This window comes from Erpetoichthys calabaricus, chromosome 7, assembly GCF_900747795.2.
Source record: "Erpetoichthys calabaricus chromosome 7, fErpCal1.3, whole genome shotgun sequence".
Classification (NCBI taxonomy): domain Eukaryota; kingdom Metazoa; phylum Chordata; class Cladistia; order Polypteriformes; family Polypteridae; genus Erpetoichthys; species Erpetoichthys calabaricus.
Genome location: NC_041400.2, coordinates 128,186,163 through 128,207,647, shown reverse-complemented (window position 1 = coordinate 128,207,647; position 21,485 = coordinate 128,186,163). Strand labels below are relative to the sequence as shown.

The 21,485-nt window shown below is 36.0% G+C and overlaps 1 protein-coding gene across 4 annotated transcripts in view; it reads left to right on the top strand.

Moving 5' to 3' along the window:
* Window positions 1–21,485, top strand: part of aopep (aminopeptidase O (putative)) — a 255,885-nt gene that overhangs the window by 209,891 nt on the left and 24,509 nt on the right. For all 4 annotated transcript variants that reach the window (XR_007935394.1, XM_051929668.1, XM_051929667.1 and 1 more), the window contains exons 14-15: window positions 2,970–3,086; window positions 17,942–18,028. Coding sequence is in view for 3 of the 4 variants with exons in the window: in XM_051929668.1 (XP_051785628.1) it covers window positions 2,970–3,086; window positions 17,942–18,028 (204 nt within the window). In the remaining variant the exon portion in view is untranslated. The remainder of the gene's footprint in view (window positions 1–2,969; window positions 3,087–17,941; window positions 18,029–21,485) is intronic.

The window sequence follows — 21,485 nt, the reverse complement described above, 5'->3', positions numbered from 1 at the left end:
CCCTTTCTCCAGGTCACCTTAGGAACCAGTTACAAATGATGCTGGTTCAAAGTATAAAACACTTAGACAAAAGAAAGACTAATATGAAGATTAAAAGGCACAGTCAAGCTAAGCTCTTATGTTTCCTCATTCAGACTCAATGGCTTCCGGTTCTGTTTGTGTAAATGGGAATAGCTGGTCTCAGTTTTGGTGATCTCTATTCTTTTTCATTCTTCTTACTCTGCCATTTATGCTGCTGTTTCTAACAGATAATGGTCATCTGTACACTGTCATAGATCACCTCTAGGGTGAGGGAATGGCCCAAAGATTTTTGTCTATCTGACATGGCCAATGTTTACTGTCTATTTAAACACCTGAGACCTTTCAGCATTAAAAGGGTCGGGTGGTTAAAACCCCTGCTTTTTGTGTCCCATCACATTTTTTTTTAGAAACTTGACAACCTGTTTTCCATGGCCAAATAAGCACACTGAAAAATAATCGCCCCTAAACACACTTTCTCTTTCATACTCAGGACTAGGACAATTTTCTGTTTATTGCTGGGCTAGATGCATGTGTCCTCATTTACCTGGCTTGTCTCACTGCATGACTATCAATGGTTTCTGAATGCAACAGGGAGCATGGAGCTGACCTGGACTGTCATTAACCGTACAGGTCCTCACTTGACAGTAACTGCTGATAGTCTTTAAGATTTGCACTTCAAGCATAACTGTACATGCCTCAGCTATGCTTGTCAAGAATATTAAGAATAATTCCAATTGATAGAGGCTTTTTTGTTCTACACTTAAAAATTGCAGAGTAACAAATCATTCAGAACATTTCAATTACAGGGCGGCAGACAAACGTCTTTTTTTACGATTGCACAATTCATTGTTAAGTATTTATACCGGCTTTTAAAAATGGACCATTTTGTTCTGCTTTGATGTTGATCATCCTCCAGTTCAGCTGAGGTCTAATCCTGTCCTCATAGAATTGCAATCTATCTATCTATCTATCTATCTATCTATCTATCTATCTATCTATCTATCTATCTATCTGTCTGTCTGTCTGTCTGTCTGTCTGTCTGTCTGTCTGTCTGTCTGTCTGTCTGTCTGTCTGTCTGTCTGCTTTTCCTAGCAAACAAATACACAGAGGCTAACGTCTGATTAAGGAAATTTCTTGCTTAATTAACCACCAGATTATTTCAGGCTATTCTTAATAGTTAACTATTTATTTTAAAAAAGACTTCTTAAATTAACATATTTTAAACATAAACTGTATATTTTAATAGCTTCTAATTTTATTATTTTTCCATTTGTGTTTTAATTTTCATAGTGAGAACTAAAATAAAGTTTGCAAAAAATTATCAACTTATTAAAGCAAACTCTACATTAAAGTGCTGGGTACCCATAGAAATAAGAATGATAGATATAGGCAGAAAAACTAAGGTGTACATCATGTTGAAAAAGAATCAAGACAGATCTGTAAGAACATTAGGCATATTAAAAGTAATAATCATTGCTAAAACATCAATGTCAACTTTGAAGTTCCACAAAAATCAAATGTGTCTTCAGTTTAAATCTGTACAATGAAGTAGGCAGAAGTCTACAAACAAGATAATAGAACTTTTGTCGGAGTTAGACTTTGAGGTACAGAATCTGAAATGGTAGAGCTCCAGCTTTTAAGGATCTCAGTAACAGAACAAAGTGATGCAGAATTCACAAGTTCATTAGGTTGATGGGGTTTCTGTCTTTTGACTCTGCACTGTGTGTCCATCTTATGTACAATAATAAAACTAATATCAGAGAAAAAAACATAACAGAAAAAACAGTGCAATAAATCTGTAAAGAAATCATCTGGAATAATTGTGTAGATATGAAGATGCTTGCAGAGCAGTGAGTAGATTTAAAAATATATTTCATGTAGTGTGGGATAATCCTTGTGGATCACCTCAGTGGAACTGTTATGAGATAATGGGTTAACCCTTTTTTGCTCTTCTGTTTATTGATATTATTATCTAAATAAACTCCCTCCTGGGGTTGTCTTTTTTTCAAGGAATCTTTTTCTTTCATCAAAATTTTGTTTCAATGTTTTGCTCATATTTTTATTTTGAACCATTTTTAATGCTATGTTGTCTTCTTCAGAGTTATGGTTCTGTGTCCCCATTGTTTATGATACCATCATAGTTGCTGGGTGCCGGGTTGTTTAATTTGCAATCCCTGGCCAGTCCATGATGGGTTCAAAGGTCATTCTTTGTATATTTCCATATCTGAGTTGCAGATAAACCCAATCCTTTCATGCATTTTTGTTTTTTCAAAAAAAAAAACCTTTTTGATGTGGTTCTCTCTCACATCCCCAAAGACACGTGTTGGATTAATAAGCGATTTGCAGTCGGCCCAGTGTGAGTGTGTGCCTTACAAAGACAGTTCATGGTCCTCTGTCCAGGATTGATTCCTGCCTTGCACCCAGATTAGACTATGAACTCCCAAAACCACCAGTTGAATTAAGATTGTTTGAAGGAATTATGTTATTTAAATAATAACATGTTGATTGCTGTCACTGGATAGCTGCAGTCTTAAAAAGTTAATTTTATTTTTCTAGCAGATGTTTAAATAGATGTTGGTTAAATAGAACAGTTATAGTATTCAAAAATGGCTGTCTTTTTGTGTTTAACAGTAGCTAGTGCCTTTCTGCAGTTCAGACAGTAAATGCTGATAAAGCTTGTTTTTTTTTTTTTTTTTTTTTTTTTCTTACTCTGAAGATTTTGTTGTTTAATTTTAAATGCATATTGTAAAAAGCCAAATAATGAAAGCCTCTTAAGAATCTGAGTTCCAGTCAAGTCATTTAATTGCAATTATAAAAGCATGGAAGACTTCTCATCCTCAGTTTTCTACATTGTAATTGCATATGTCAAACTAAATGTAATATCTTAATGGAATTTAATTACTCCTGAGACTCACCCCAGTCTTTATGTGGTTGTTTTGTCCATTCAGCTCCTACCAGACCAGTTGGTCTTGCTTCTGGAGTTCCTGTTGGAGGAGGAGGTTCTTAGTGTTAGCACACTGCAGATGTTACAGAAGATTTACAGTATCCAGGAGCAGGATGCAGAGGTAAAAAAGCTCACTAACTTTGACCTGACTTGTGCTCACAAGCCAGACAGCTCTGAATGTTTCTTTGTATTGTTTGCTTCTATTTACATTACATTGGCATAGGAGTAAGACAAGAGCAATTAACATTTGTCTATTAAATAAAAGCTGCTTAGAAATGATAAAGTAATATTTTACACACAGTCTTAAACAAAACCATTTAACATGGTCAGCTTCATAGGCAACTGTGGTATTACTACACAATAAATTATTCAAAAAAGCCTTCATCCTTTGCCATTTGCTGATTCATAGTAAGCTGATGTTACATTACACGACTTCTAGTCATGGGGTATGTTGACAATAGTTGCTGATCTTGGCACCAGTCCATGCCAGGTTAAATGACTGGATATCTCTGGGCATGTCACATTTATCAACAAAGTACTGACCTTCTAGCGCAGGCGTGCAGGCCCCGTTTTTGTGTCAAGCTATCAATAAAGTGCTGCCTGAAGTAGCCAGCACTGTACGGATGGTTAACAGGTGCAGAGAGTTCAACCACAGTTTTGTTTTTCTTTTTCAAATCTTTCATGGTACATAAAACAAGAGACATCATACAGACATAAAAATATTAGAAATTTAACAAACGAAAGGAGACCATTAAGTCCATTAATAAAGATTGTTTGTTCAGCTAATATCTGTCTTCTCTTTGTGAAGTCCAAATCATCTATGTTCCTTATTCCTCGTCGCTGCATTATATGAACTGAACTTCTGGATGAGCATTCATTGGTTGTCAGCTCTCATCACACAGACCCTTCAACTAAAGACAAAATCAAACCTGACCATAATCTACTCTGATTCAAATGAATACTTCTGGTAGGATAATAAACCATATCACAAATGATGTATCACGTCATGTTGGTTCTATAAACACGTCTGTGACTTTTCTTTCCTCCAGTCAACTGCAATGTCCCCAGGTCTCAATCCAAAAGAATGCCTTTGGGGTGGAATAGGAAGTTCACAGTAGGAATGTGTGAGTGAATTAAGGATGTTCAAGATGGGGCCCTAGCCAGTATTAGGTATAGTAGGTGCACCTAATAACACCGAACTTGACAGTGTTACAAAATACCATACTTATGCTTTTAAGAAAATTAAAATTAAACAACATACAATAAATGCAACACACAAACAATATAAAAGCTTCAAATTCCTTTTCCCCTCACCTCTTGGCAGTCTTCTAAACATTTCTGTCTTTGACTTTTCATTATTTTTAAAATGATGCCAGATGTATACTAGGATCTCAATAATATTTAGGCATTCTTTATGAGGCTTGCATATGACAAGAAAACATAGCTCCATATATAGTGTTGTACTGGATCATTTATCTTTTGTGAGAACCTTGCTGTGCTACCTCAGTAATCTAAATACCATTAGTCTAGCACAAACAGACGTTATTACCAGACACAGCATGGTCACTGCTTCCGTTCCCTATATGATAAATATATTCCTTAATGCCAATTAGGAGCCAGACCAATATGAAACAAGAATTTATAAGCAGACAAATGCCAGCTTGGGCCAAACAGGTGCCTAGTATTTATACACATAGAAAAAGGAATACAAATCTTAAAATATTACTAACTTTTAAAATTAAATCCTAATTTTTTCAAAAAAAAGTTATTCAGTTTTCTTCTTTCTCATGTCTTATTATTGGATGGCACGTTTGTTAGGGGTACTGTCTCATATGTCCAGCATCTTAGTTTCAAATCCCTAACCTAGTACCGGGTGAGGAGTTTCTCTAGGTATTCTGTTTTTCTAAAATATCCTAAAGACTTTCTAGGTTTAGGTTAACTGGCAATTCTAAATCAGGGGTGTATGCGTTCCCTATTACGACCAGCAGTGACATAAGATTATTTTAAAATGATTATTTGATTTATATTTCACTTCTGCTTGGTTGCTTCCCAAATGATGTCATGTGAATTTTGCTTGTAAAGTATTTTGCCCTTCTAAAGCGTTCTCTCAACTATGATTTGTGTTTGGATTCATTATGAAAGTTTACAGTATATGATCAGCTGACTGTCAGTTATCTGTAAGTTTTGATTTTTGGTTTGTGATTTCAGGCTTTGTTACCTGGAAATTTAAAACCAACCATAGGCTTATTTCTTTTAGGGAGACATTGTTGCTCATAGTGCCTGTCCAGTGTTGTTTTCTGTTTTAGTCTTTCCCTCACAGTCCTCTGTTAAATATTTTTTGAAAAAGTAATGATTTATAATCATTTGAATTCAATTAATCCATGTAGCCATTTTTACTATTCTTAAAAAGAATATCTAATCTAATTTAATTTAATCTAATCTAATCTAAAATGTGTATAAGGTTGCACAGAGAGAGACTCAATACCAGCTGCAGTGCAAGCAAGCCTAAATTGTATGTGACAGCTATATCAACTCAAAATAGCGTGCACTTCAGAATATAACAGATTACTCTTCCCTCATTTTCTCTTTGTTCATGACATGTACAATAATGGCCACCTAATGAAATTCAGTATCATCACAGCAGTTGGCTTGGGCAGCTGGTTTTCCTAGGTTTGGCTTTTCAAAGGATTTTAGGTTCCCAAAGGTTTATTTGGACTAATATTCTGTTGTGATTTCAGGCCTGTGAAACTAAATAAAAAAAGGCTTTACTATCTAAAATTATGCCTCAAGGCTCTAGGAAGGTCTTGAAACACAAAATAGGACAGGATCTAAACCTGAAATGGTAAGCTTGTGGCCTACATCCTCAAACTGGCCTAGGCTCAAAAAGGGAGGGTGAACCATAAAACCCCTAGCCCGACAAAAGTTTCTAAAAGGCAAAAAAAAAAAATCCGAACAAAACCTTGAGCAAGAGGGAGAAGTAAAAAAATACACAAGAGCAATACTTGTAGGATTTTCAAGATAAATTCAAAATTAGCCAAACAACATGAACAGGAGCTAATATACATCACAGGTGTTACATAGGTCAGAGGATCCCACGCAGTAAGGGTCAATATACAAAATACAGGAAAAATAACAAGACAAATAAACTAAATTAACGTTCTTAACAAAAACTCAATAAATTGAACACTGGAACACACAACATGAAAATCAAAAAATAGAATGTAATATTAACATTGAAAACTAACAAGAAATAAGCAACAAATAATAGCCTGTGGGGTATCTCATGGAGCACGCTTATGAAACTGAGGCTTAGATAAGTAATTCTCGCTTGAAGCACAAAAGTGTTTCTGGTTAACTCAAAACAGGCTTAGACAATCCATGATTATGTGCGCACTTGTGAGATTTAAACAGCGTGAGAAATGATCATGGAGGACATTTATCATGGCTCAAAAAGAGACAGACAAAGGTGCAACATCTGTTCTTACCTTACCTCTTCAGCTGATGGAGAGCATGGTGTCTTGTGGGACAGTTCAATTGTTGTAACCATACAACAGAGACAGCAGTGGACTTTTCAGCCATTGAACAAGAAAATATTTGGATCTATAATAATACTAAAAAAAAATTCCTCCTCTGTTAAGATAGTAGAGAAGCTTCATGGCAATCTATAGCAGACTAATGTCTTGTACATTATGGTTCTGAATGTGTGCATTTCCTAATTAAATGTTAATGGCATTATTCAAATTAAAAAAGTTTCTTAAAAAACACTTAACAAGTATTCACTAGCAATAAGAAGTGGATTTGGCAGCAAGTGAAAGTTAAATACAAAATCGTACTTCATAATTATTAGAGTAGACTGTATATTTATAAGCAAACACATATTGCACATTTAGCAACCAAAAAGAAAGTTGTAGATGCTTCCACTGATGAAATGGGCAGCTTTGAATGTTGCTGCTGCTTACAAGTTTGCCCTCATCAGAATGGCTGATTGCACAATATGAGTGACCATCCATGGCAACATCATTTACAAGGACTTACTTGTGCATTGATGCTGTGGACTGATTTGTAATTTTCATAGTCAGCCTGTAATGAGCTTGGCAGTGCCATTATTCGTTAATGGGTGTGTCTGATGTTTGGGAAACCTAAAGAGCATTATGATAGATACAATTTTTTGCATACGTTCACTTAGCAAAATAAAAAAGTCTTCTTGATTGTGTGATGGCTAGAAAGCTCCTTTAGTTCAAGGGATACTCTATGAACCTCCTGACACACAGATGCCTGTCTAAGAGTAACACTGTACAGAAACACGCCAGATGCAAAGAAAAGAAAACCAATGCAAATTGTGCAGTGGTTAGGATTTTGCTGTGGTGATTTGACTGTGCAGTGTATGGCTTCAACTAATAGCATGTAAAGTTGTTTTTTTCAAATCGATAGCCATCAGTTATCAGAATGTGAAATGGGGTCTGCACTGTTCTTTGACAATATTTTTATGAACAATCTAAGTAGCCTCATTCATCAGGTTTTCAAGGAATGGGCACACCATGGATGATCCTACAGTGCTGTTGAATGCAAGCTGACTTTTATACATTGAATGTAATGGCAGACAACTGTATGTAAATCATCAGTACGAATGCCAGACCATACTTGGCAGTTTTTATAAAGTGTCTTTCTGTTTTACTGGCAGATCCTCAACTGCAAAACATTTTAAATTTTTAATGTCTCAGTAGTAATTAAGGAACATAATGGACTATTACAAGAATAATAAATAAATGATTTAGATGTGCAATTGAATCTACTTAATATGTTACTCTTTCTTTTTATTCAATATAAATACAAATACTGTCATGACACACATATATATATTTATATATATACTGTACATATATATGTATATACGTATATATATATATATATATATATATATATATATATATATATACATACTGTGTGTGTATATACGTATATATATATATATATATATATATATATATATATATATATATATATACTGTGTGTGTATATATATATATATATATATACTGTGTGTGTATATATATATATATATATATATGTGTATATATATATATATATGTATATATGGTGGCACAGTGGTAGTGCTGCTGCCTCGCAGTTAGGAGACCCGGGTCCTCCCTGCGTGGAGTTTGCATGTTCTCCCCGTGTCTGCGTGGGTTTCCTCCGGGTGCTCCGGTTTCCTCCCACAGTCCAAAGACATGCAGGTTAGGTGGATTGGCGATTCTAAATTGGCCCTAGTGTGTGCTTGGTGTGTGGGTGTGTTTGTGTGTGTCCTGCGGTGGGTTGGCACCCTGCCCAGGATTGGTTCCTGCCTTGTGCCCTGTGTTGGCTGGGATTGGCTCCAGCAGACCCCCGTGACCCTGTGTTTTGGATTCAGCGGGTTGGAAAATGGATGGATGGATGTAAATGTCCAAAGGCTTTCTTTGTAATCATTATTTTTGCTGGTGGTTTAAAAGCTCTACATAGTACACAAGCATGCACCTCAATAAAGGGGCACACCATAGTTACCCCCTAAAAAGTTTTGTAGTGTGTAATTTTTTGTTCTTCACATTACTCTGAATGTCTCTGTGCTACTTAGTGTCAAAGGTTTACTATAATTAATGATTTTAACTGTATGGAACATACCTTTATAACCTGTTTTGTATTACTATATATTTTTCTTTTGCCTCTAGTTGACAAAAAAGAACAATGGGGATGAATGGAGCAATAATTTAAATGTTATATATTATTAATTCTTATTGTTTTCAATGGACTGTATAGCTTTTAATGCTTTACCATCTTGTAGCAAACAAATCAGAAGCTGGCAGCACGGTGGCACTGTGGTAATGCTGCTGCCTTGCAGTAAGGGTGCCAGGGTTCGGTTCTGAGTCCTCTTTGCATAAGTTTGTATGGTGCTGTGGTGTCTTCCACTGTTTAAAGACATGCAACTCAGGTGAATTGGTAACACTAAATTGTTCTTGGTGTGTAGGTGCATGTGTGTTGTGATTGCCCTAGGATGGACTGGCGACCTGTCCAGGGTTTTTTCCTGCCTTGTGCCCTATGCTAGCTGGAATAGGCTCCAGCTCAGACTCCAATGGTGACCCTGATTCGGATTAAGCGGGTTGGAAAAAGTTATAACATGACAGATCAGATACATTTAATGTAACTAAGAATGCAGCAACATCAGATATGCAAAAAAAATCTGCCCATTGACAAAAATGAAAGTTAATGATGAATTACATAATTTAAATGTCATATACTGTTAATTCTTGGCATATTCAGTGAATAATTTAGCTTGTAATGTTTTACCATTTTGTGACACACAAATACGATTAATTTGAATGAAAATGCAGCAACATTAGTTACACACACACACACAAAAAAAAAAATCTTCCAAGGGTTTGTTTCTCATCAAACACGTGTTCCTTGAACTGTCAATCCACAACACTACACTTAGCTTCATCGTTGACCTGGTACAGAGCAGGCTACGAGATAACGCTTAGTTAACTGAAATAAGCCCAGCTTATCAAATTAAGTTAGCCTTACTTGCTAAGCATGCTTCATGGAAAACTCCTCAGGAACAGAACCCTGGGTGCACCACAACATACTCATTCTCAACTGGATCTGACATGAATATTGACATAAAATGTTCTCAAATGCAGGGACCCACTGGTCCTTTTTTCCCTAATTCTTACACAGACTAAATCAAAAAGAAAAAGGAAAAAAGAAAACAATATTTTTGACAAAATGGAAGCAAAAGGTGAGAACCTCTCACAATTCACTCCTGGGTTTTAATCTTAAGTAGATTTACATTTTCAATCAAATGTTGATAAAAGCATAAATAAAAAAGTTAGTTCCATCTTGAAAATAAAAGGTCAGGGTTGTTGAATTGTTGTTATTTCATGCTGCTTTTGTCTTTGTTCCATTTATGTTAGTATTTATTTAGATTTTTAATTTGTCCACACAATCAGACTCAGATCCAGTCTCTGTGAGCTGTGGGGCAGCACAGTACCCACAGTAGTCCATGCGACTGTAAAAGGAAAATAAAAAAGAAATATGTAGTGTTAAGAAGGGTTTTAAAAGGTCAAATTGCTTTTGGTTAGTATTGATGGGAAACAAAATGTTTGGAGTTTAGGAGGAAAATATAAACGAATGCATTTAGTGTAGGTGGAAGAGGAAACAGAACACAAGCATTTAGCTATTGTTTGAGAGAAAGAAAATATTTTGTGTTTAGGAGGAAAGTCAGTCAGTCATTTTCCAACCCGCTATATCCTAACACAGGGTCACGGGGGTCTGCAGGAGCCAATGCCAGCCAGCACAGGGTGCAAGGCAGGAACAAATCCCGGGCAGGGCGCCAGCCCACCGCAGTAGGAGGAAAGTAAATGGAGAAAATATGTAATATTTAAAAATTAAAAACATTTGGTTTTATGAGGAACAAATCTTGTATTTCTGGAAATGTAAAATTTAAAAGTCTTTGGAAAAATTATTTAATTGAAATCGACTTAAGCAGACTGCAGGACCATAGGTGTAAGAGGCCAAAATAATTGAAAAGTCTTTACTGTCAAAAAAAGTAAAAACAAGAAACTTTAGTGCTGACTAAAATGGTTTAAAAAGAAAACACAGTCAGAGGGAAAAAGTACTGTAGCCTCAGGTTAAAAAAAGAAAAATTAAGAAACCATTTAATGAAAGGTGAAATACAGAAATAATAATAATAATAATAATTTTTTGCATTTATATAGCGCTTTTCTCACTACTCAAAGGTAAATGGTATGGTAGCCTGTGACTGGCTGTGACACATACCTGCAATTGTGTGTTTACACTGAAGGGAAATAAACATAGGGAAAATCACCATTTTGTAGGAAAAAAGAAAAGATCCCAAAGTATAAAAGGTGAAACTAAGATAACAGAATCCAAGTATTCAGTCCTTAAGAAAACTACTTTAGAGAACAGAGCAATGGGCTCTGGGAAACTTGTCAAGCAACCCATGTCAGGCACAAATTAAATTTCACATTTCCCCAAAAATAAATATTTTTCTACAAATTGCAATGAGTATATCAAAGAAAAAATGGTGACAAGTAAGTTGAGTGTGCTGTTAACATCTTAACAATCTGATAAATTATTTCTGATATTCCCCCTTGCCCTTAACACAGAAATACCAATGTGTAGTGCCACAAGCACATAAGTACATGTGGGCTTCAGTTCTGCCACCCAGCATGCTCATTAGCCATATTAATACCCAACCAGAACATTAGACAGCGAGAGTTGTTGCACCTATAGATTTTTCTGGTTGGACGTTTAGTCCTTGTTACAGTGTTGATTTGTGTTTCTACACTCAAAGTGAGATTTTGTTTTTTAATTAAATAAGAATTTTTTATATAGTATGTCTACTTTGCTCAGACTGAAACCAAATCTAACAGATGGATTAATGGATGTGAACTTCAGTCACTCTCTATACCATCACGATGGCCAACTGGCCTTTCTCTGTCTTAATTTGCAATATTAAGAGCCTTAAGAACTGGACTGAAGCAACCACAGCCTTTATTAATACCTGTTTGTACATTTGTTTGCTTGTTTATTTATATGCATATATTCCTTGTAATTTGTGTGTCGTTACTCTTTCTGTCTTGCAGCATTATGAACCTGTCTGCTGGAATATGCAAGAATAAAAAATTAAATAGATTCATAAGAGATTTGACAAGCAAGAGGAGACCTTTCATCAGGCTCGTTTGTTAAGCTAATAGTTAAGGTGTCCCAGTATCTCATCCAGATAATTCTTAAAGGTTGTCAAGGATTTTACTTCAATTAGATGGATAAATAAATGCATAAATAATCATGCAACAACACACAGGCATAAACTGTTTTCTCCTCTAAGGTCTGCCAGGTGATATAGCAGCTCAAAAATGGAAATACTTTAAATACAAAGCAGTATGTGGATTTCACTTTGACCAAACAACAAATCTTTTAATCTCGCAGATACGCCTCTTCATTGGGAAGCAACATTACTTTTCCCTGATGGCAACATAAATTAGACGATCTACAAGTCTCCTACTTAAAATTTAAATCTGAACAATATATTTGATCTCTTTTCGCCGTTATTTCACTGAATAATAATTTCTGTTTGTTTGCGCTAATGCGATCTTTACTCTCATTTTTTTGAGACTTTCGAATTTTAGTACTTTCATTATCTCTAACCTGCTCTCCATGTGTATCACGCCAACGTTTTTGAATTCTTTATGACGTTCTACTTTGTTATCTACTCTTTGTCTTTTACTTCTGGCCCCGGGCATGGTTAAATCTCTTGGCACAAAGTCTCACGGGGCGTGAAAGTATCTCTCTGAAAAAGTCGCATCTCGTCCCAGGATTTTTTTATTATAATAGAGAGACAAGTATGGTGCGCTAAGCTGTATATTGTAGACTTCCACTATTACTTCTCCTTTATACTAAACTTTAAAACTGAACCTTTCTTCAAAGTTTTATAGCAATACTGAGTTTGCTTTTCAAATCTCCCGTGATTGCACTTGCAGTGTACATTTTCTCAGGTATTTGTCTTTACACCGTCTAGTGTCTGCCACTATTGCTTTTTTGGGTTATGGCTGTTTATAGTTTAGTTGGCTTACCTTACACAGTAAGGTAAGGAGGAACTGTATGGTAGTGGGGGCAGCACGGTTTGTGCAGTGATAGCACTGCTGCCTTGCAGTATGGAGAGCAGATTTTGTGTCCCTGGTCCTCCCTCCATGGAGTTTGCATGTTCTTCCCATGTCTGTGTGGGTTTTCTCCTGGTGCTCCGGTTTCCTTCCAGTCCAAAAACATGCAAGTTAGGTGGATTGGTGAAGCTAAATTGGTCCTAGTGTGTGGTTGGTGTGTGTGTGTCCTCCCTGTAATGTACTGGCGCCCTGCTCAGGATTTGTTCCTGCTTTGCACCCTATGCCAGCTGGGTTTGGATGCAGCACCGCCCCCGTTTCCCACAATACCACCAACACCTCCCCTCAACCGAACCCTGTGACCTTGTTCAGCACTAAGCGGGTTAAAATGACTGACTGATTGTATGGTAGTGTTTAAAACGCGATCATAACGTTTGCAGGACTACATCTGAGGTAGTGTCAGTCAAGTCATTTTATAACAAGAGTATCATTTCAGTAAGCCTGCTAAAAAAAAAAAACAGATCTGAAACAAAAGTTGAACATTCAATAGACTTTTAACAATATTAAAAAGCCATTTCATGCTGACTGGGGTGCCCACCATAAGCACCCTTTCACACTGCATTTTATTTTAAGATATTGTAAATTTATAAAATACTCCAAATGTATTAATGTTCCTTAACTTAAGGCATTTTTGTTGACGGCATTTCAGTTTTATTAATAGGAATTTTCAGGTTCCTCTCAGCAGAACAGCTTTCCTTGTGACCCTAGCAAATAAACATCACACAAAGTCATCGCTGCTTCCAGCAGATGTGACCAAGACAAATGCCTTGTGTGTTTGCAGAAGTATTTAAATTATTTTAGCCAGCTAAATGGCTATTCTTTATCTTTTTATTTATTCTTTAGGAGATATGAAATGGTGTGATTTGATGGCTGCTGTACTTCATGGTTTGAACAAAAGCCTCGAATGCTTCCAGGGACTGCTGCCTTACATGCTTTTTTGTTTGGACAATAACCTGAGAAAAAAATACTGAAAGGTTTGACAAAAGAGAGAACTTCCTACCATAGATTAATTATGCCCCTATAAATAAAATGTTCCATTTACATGTATGCGCGAGGCAGAGACAGTCACAAATGCCTTTCTCTTTTCTCCAGCATAGCCACTCAGATCTTATTTTATTGTTGTTTTAATAGACAATGGCCAGTACCATGAGAAATAAGGGCTTCTCACAGATAGCAGGGAAGAAGCAGCCCTGGAAATGCAGATAAGAGAAACATTAAAGCCCCCTTATTATTAAACCTGAGCAAACAAGGAAAAATGATTTCTGCTCAAATAGGGAGTTGGGTGTTGAGGTATCGGATGATACCATTACAGAGCAGCTTATAGCATTTCAGTAGTGATTTTGTAGTGCAGAATTTTAAGATGAATATTTTAAAAACATTTGCTGAGAGATTATTACAAAGCTTGATGGAGCACGTACATATTTATGTTACATTTCAAGGTCTTTTTAAGTGTTTATCAAAACGTGTTGGCTAGTATGTCAGTCGTATAATGTACAAATGAATGTATTTATGCAGCTCCTTTTTGGTTTGTTAAAATAAATTATTCAAATTTGTGGTTACCTGTAGCACTTACTGTATGCATTAAATTCAAATAGTGGGGTTCAGTATTCCTCTTAAATATACAAATACTACAAATGTACACTGGGTTTAAAGCAGGACAAAGTGGTCAGCAGCAACTGGTGTTATCATAATTGGTCGAGGCTTTGGTCACCAAAGTAGTTTTTAAAGTAACAGCCAACATGCTTAGATCAACGGGGCACTTTTGTACAGATTCAGAATAACACAATGTGTCCTGTATATGGTCTTTATCATTAAGCATTACAAACTGATTTTTGTATTTGCTGTGCACTTTTTAACCAGAAGCAGACTCTGCGTGCATATGAGATATGGCAGGTTTTGTGTTCAGCTGCCACGGTAAATGAGTATCCTGTATTAGGAAAAAGTGTGAAACTCGCAGGTCTGCTCTTTCCAGCAAAGTATAATTTACTGACTATAGTTTAATATAAATGAACTTGCTGTCTCTGAGAAAAAATAATTTCGTAGAGCTTGTGCTGAATGTGTGTTATAAAATATATTGCATGGATAAACATTGGACTCTTTATATTAAAAGATTTAAAAAGCATGTCAGTATATTTTGTTGTATGTATTTTGTTCAGGTCTACTCAATGTTTTGCAAGTTCATTTAACAATACTAATTAAACTACAATTAATTGAACTAAAATTATAAATACTTGCCCTGTATTCAATTTAAAGTTATGAAACGCCATTTCAAATTATATTTATCACTTTATAGAGACCCTCAGCATACATTTACTGATGGAACAGAAAACAAAATCTTTTCAAACAGCGGCTTTTCTGTTGAGAGAGACATGTGGTAGGCAGACGAAAAGGAGCTAAACGAACGGCTTCTTGACTTACATAACTATGCGTACACCCAACCTGAAATGAGATAACACTGAAAGGGCAAGCAATTCATGAGGAGATGACAAAGGGGCACCTAAGTCTGCCATCTGTTTGTTCTCAAATTCAAGACACGGGCAAAAAAAAAAAAAAAGAAAGCAGAAAAATAGGAACACTGGAGTGCAAAATGTTCAACACAAAGTAAGACAATAATACAAAAAAACTGCAGAATGAACATGGGAAGACACAACAGATAAAAACATCCATCTTGCCATGGTCCCAGGCCGGCTTTTGTGGTGAAACTATCAGACATGGCAATGCCTGCCACACCAAGCATCTGTACACCCTTGTGATATCATCATTTTGCAGCCATCCTTGATTTCTGTGAACAATGAGCAATGATCAGCCAACCAAAAAATAGCAAGAAATAAATGGAAATAAATCACAAAACAAAAGCATGAAACACACTAATCTGGCTACAGAATCTGGCAATCAGTCGTGAAGCTGTGAAAAGGGCTGGGGTCCCAGATAGGGAAGCTCCGTTTATTTTTGTGGTGTTTTGTGTTGTAGCACAGACTAGCAAACTGTCAGTGATGATTGTTGTTACACAAATTGTGCAGAGAGTTGCTAGCATCCAGACAGGGATGTTCTGTCAGTGGATCCACTGACCTTTAATGCTGGTGGGTTAAAGATGGGCTAGTGGGCAGAGTCCATCTTTGGTCATGGCTTCCTCTAGATCAGCAACATCCCGACTGTGGAGTGAACAGAAAAGTATTTCACATGTCTGGCATCCATAACTCCATTCTTCTGTGTCTCCTTTAATTTGGTCCCTATAAGCATAGCGGAAAGACCAAATGCTCAGCACACTAAGGAAAATTGGAGGAGTTGTTTTTAAGATCTCCTGTATAGTCGTACAGTATGCAGCACTACGTTTATGGTTGAGTTGTGCAAGTACCTGTGTCTTGGATATAAAAGTACTAAGATTAAGGGAGAAGTCAAAATGTGTAAGTTAGTTTAATATAGTCATTACAATTTGGTTTCATAAGCTGCATATGAATTTTGAAGGATAATTAGAAATTACAATATAATGCATCATTTTTCATTGATCAGTGAAATAACACAACTGTAAAATTGATGTCTATGGCTTTGAAATTTCTGGTCTTTAGAAATCACAGCAGAGTCATTGAAATGTAAATTTGAAACTTGCCTTCAGAGATTTCAAAATATGTTTTGTGTTTTAAGATATCTGCAATATATTTTGAGATTTCTTTAATATGTTACCGGCAATGTATGAAAAGCTGGTATTGTACAGAATGTGTAACATTTTTAGGAAAAACAGGAAATGCCTGTGTTACTTATATACTTTCCCTAGGCATTGTATATAATACCTAGACATTATACAGAATGACTTGCCTATTTGCCTTTTGGCATTGCATAGAATGCCTAGGAAATGTGTGAAATTTTAACTGTTTCATACTTCAATGTCCCATTTTCAGCATTCTATAGATTTCCTAGGTATTCTATACAGTGCCTAATTTCACACTTTGCCGGTAACAAATACATTTCAAAATGCCTCAAATACATTCAACTGCATGTCCATTTAAAGATATCTCTAAACATCTGACCTTGCATGTATTTTAAAATATCTCAGAATAACTTCCTGTAAAATTGCCTATTCTTTCAGTGGGACTTCCTGCCTGTTTTAAGATATCTTGAAATGCGTATCTTAAATTGTATTCTAAATATCTGAAAATGACATTCAGATATCTAAAATAAGTTCATATGTTTTTAAAGATACCTTAAAATGTATTTGAAATAAAATTGAAGATATCTTGAAATTCAGTCTTAGGTATTTGAAATGGATCCAAGACACATTTTTGATATCATGAAATGTAATTGAGAAATCTAAAATGTATTTTAAGCATTTGAAACATGAGTTAAAATGAAGATATCCGAAGTACACTTTAAAACATTTTCAGATCTCTTAAAATAACAACCAGGCATATTATGATATCTCAAATGCATTTCAAGATATCTCAAAATAGCATCCTTTTCATTCTGAGATATCTTAAATTAATTAAAGGATACCATAAAATAGACAGGAAGAGGCATTGAGAACATAGAGAATTTTACAAGAAGTCATTTTCATGCTTTTTAAACTGTATTTTCAATATCTGAAACTATCTACAGATGTATTTAAGATATTTCAAAATGCATTGGAGATATCGCAAAACATGCAGTATATTATTTCAAATCATCTTGAAATACATTTGCAATATCTTAAATAATTCTTTAAATAGATGTATTTGAAGATATCTGTAGGTGTGTTTGAGATTTCTTAAATACGTTTCCAGATAAATTAATATGCATTCTGAGGTACAGTATCTCTGAATTTGAATTGGACTTGCTAAAGTTCATAAGTGCTAAAACTTGCAGAGCTTGGTATATGCAACAAGATGGTGTTCTGTATCTTATGGTGTTTATCATTTAACGGAATCAAGTACTCTGTTTGGAGTTTCAGAATGTGTGGTTCATATTTTACAAATACTGTTGAAAATAAAGAAGTAAGTTTATATGGACATATTTCTGAAAAATAAAAATGAACTTTCTCAGCCTCTCATTTATCTTTTATTTTAAATCATTTGTGGTTACTTGTGTATATTTAAGTTCTTTGTATCTTCTTTCTAGCTTACAAAATGTCTTGTTGAAGAACTGTGAAGCAATTTATGCAGATTGTATCTCATTTGTTATTACAAATCACAAAATACATGTAAGCCACAGAGAAATAAACAATGTAATTAAATTAATTGTTGTTAATGAAGTAAAATTATGATAACAAGTAACTGATCTTTATTTTACTTCCTAGGTGCGACATCGCTGGTGTGAGCTGGTCGTGAAGCACAAGTACACGAAAGCGTATAAAGATGTTGAACAATTTTTAACACAAGATCAGGTAGTCATTGACTTTATGTTCTTATCTTCATTTTTTCATTTAATGGCATATTTGGGGAAAGTGAATTATTCCGGATATCCATCTGTTCTTATTATTATGGAGTGCTGTTTCTATTACAGGACAGCCATGGCCTGTTTTGCCAGTACTGGGTGCATTGTGGGAATGCTGTGGAGCATAATCACACCCAGCCACACTCCCTCGTTACTAGCTCTACTAATATGTACTAACATGTGCTGTGTCAACGTGGCTAGAAATTGGGGCAGCCAGGAAAATCAGGCAAAAGATATCAGAGCTAGGAATGAAGCTGAGAGCTGAGAGACAGAAGCCCTCAGCAATATACCACCTTGCAGCCATGCTCTGTGTACTCACCACAAAATTCTTGGTTTCATTAGTCCGTATCATTTTTGCTATAAGCCAAGATTGTCCAACAGCAGACCCTTCTATTGGCTATCACAGAACAACTGGATGAAATAACTGGATCAGTGTGCTGATAGCTAACTAATCAGGTCTGATGTAAGATGCTTTATATTCTGACCACACAGGTGTCCTGGATTTTCATGTTGCAAGCTCAGTTCTCCTCTGGGTGTTTCTCCCTTTCAATAATGCTTATCATGTTAGAGTTTCCTGCTATTAAACTTTCCAACATCTTTACAGTAATGTTAGTTAAAGGACTTTAGTGCCTCCTTCCCTTGCAGGCAATGATGTTTAAAACAGATTTAGAAATATCATTATTGAATTCCTTTTAGATAGGTTCTTGTTTTACATTGATCAACTTCTCTTCTTGAAGATGTGAAATGGATTGCATGGCTTATAAACAAGTTATTCAATTGTTTACTGCAGATAAGTCCATTATTCGTGCATAGGAGGTAGCTCTGTAATGATTAGATAGCAGCTTCATTGGAGAGTGTAGCACTTAGCAGACATTATTGTCGCTCTTGTGGGTAAAATCCTCTGGAATGCTCCGGGAAGTAATCCTTTTCTACTATAAATAACAACATCTCCTAGTTATTTTTAGTTGTGCTAATTTGGATCAAATATTCATGAAAGGTATGAAATATTTTATATGCTGTAGTTCTGTCATCTGGTCACTTATTTATGGCAAATGTGCAACATGTTTGCCCTTTCTCCCAGCATTTGGCTTGACTTATCATAACAAAGTTAATGTGCTGTCATTTTTCCTTTATGAGCCAGACATTGTTCAGAGTCCTACCTAACGATTACTTGCATGCAAGGAAGGAGTTAACCCATGGGGATGACAGAATGATGCTTCAATGTTTATAAATGCCAAAATCCATGCATGAAAGGCTTTTTCATATACAGTATAAAGAATGTCCTTGACAAAGCTAATAGCACAAGGGGGTGTTGTGAAAGCCGATCTGAAGACAAACAGATATTCATGGGTGGCCAGCTTAGTGAGAAGCTGGTGGGCATGTTGGCACCTTGGATGAATGTTCTGGTCCCTTTATTTTTTATATATTTTTAAATAAGCAAGGATTTTTCATTCAATCAAGACTTCTTTTTCTCACAAGTATTCCTGCATTTCTTTTATTAGACAGGATGCTACTCGGTAATCACAACAGAAATCAGTTCCTTTGGCATTGCATTGCGAATAGCATTGAGGATGTGAGGAATTCGCCACTGGGGTTTTTTTTTTTTTTTTTTTTGCATTATGGCTTTGTGGCCTGCATGTGTCTTTGCCAGCAAGAGAAAGCAAAGAGTACAGCAGCAGCACTCTGTTAAAATGGTGCATCACATCTATTGGGTTTTAAGTGAAATGTTTTAACCAAATTGTTAAGCTGTCAGGATTGTGATTTCTTATTTTCATCCCACCTAAAAGACACATTGCACTGCTTAGAAAGTTCTTGCAGAGTAAACATTTTTACAAGTAATCTAGAACTTCCTTATATGGTGAAAAATAAGCTGTGTTAGCTATGAACAGAATTGGGCAATTCAAGCATTACTACTATGCCAGATATTCTGCATCAAGATGAGCCTTTTACAGACCTGCATTCTTTTATACGATCATGTAGCAGTATGTAGAGGAGATCATGTAAAGATGTCTCAGCTGTTTACAGTCTCTCTTATGTGCCTGTACAACTGATAGACTCTTGTAATAGGGGCCTACAGTCTGATTGGGGGCCCCTCTGATTGACTTGGTAACTCCTTCGATCAACTTAGTCTGCAGTACCTTATTATTGTAGGTGCGTTTCTTAACTATTTTTAGTTAAAACCAGCATCTGCACCCAGTAGTGTTTTCATCAACTCCCCAGCCATTTTTTTCTATTTTTCATTTAGGCTGTTGTATTGTTTTGTGGGCTTTACTATGCTATTTGTCTTTATATCTCTATATATGATTTATCTTAAACTGGCATTACTGCTTTAGTACTGACATTACTGACAGAAGTGCTTTGTGGCTGTTAGAATTATAAAAGGTGTATAAAATAAAGGCAGCATGCTGAGCGTTACAAATAGATAATAATATTTTTGAACATATTTAGGTCTTTAGTGTATTTATAAAAGGTGTATAAAATAAAGGCAGCATGCTGAGCGTTACAAATAGATAATAATATTTTTGAACATATTTAGGTCTTTAGTGTATTCAGTTTATTGAATATATCTATTATACATTTTTATCCAGCTCTGTTGAGAAATTCTACTTAGCTGAAATAATGACATAAAGACTGTAAAATAAATAAAAACAAAAATACAGTAATCCCTCGCTATATCACGCTTCGACTTTCGCGGATTCACTCTATCGCGTATTTTATATGTAAGCATATTCAAATATATATTGCAGATTTTTTGCTGGTTTGTGTATTTCTACGGACAATGGGTCTTTTAATTTCTGGTACATGCTTCCTCAGTTGATTTCATACAAGGGACGCTATTGGCAGATGGCTGAGAAGCTACCCAATCAGAGCGCGTATTACGTATTAAATAAAACTCCTCAAATATATTGTGAGCACGGTGTTCGCACCCCTAGAAGATGCGGCCGCTCCTCAAAAAACACTGAAAGATTACCTTCACATTGCTCTCTTCCTTGCTGGGCTTAAATGTGGCTGCTTTGTCAAGCGATATGCTTCCTGCATGGTGCTTCGCATACTTAAAAGATCAAACAGCACCTATTGATTTTTGATTGTTTGCCTTTCTCTCTCTCTCTCTCGCTCTGACATTCTTTGCTCCTGACGGAGGGGGTGTGAGCAGGGGGGCTGTTCGCACCCCTAGACGATACGGACGCTCGTCTAAAAATGCTGAAAGATTATCTTCACGTTGCTCCCTTCCTAGCAGCTGGTTTGTCAAGCGACATGCTTCCCTCACGGTGCTTCGCATACTTAAAAGCTCGAATGGCACGTATTGATTTTTAATTGTTTGTTTTTCTCTGTCTCTCACTCTCTCTGACATTCTCTGCTCCTGACGGAGGGGGTGTGAGCAGGGGGGGCTGTTCGCACCACTGGGC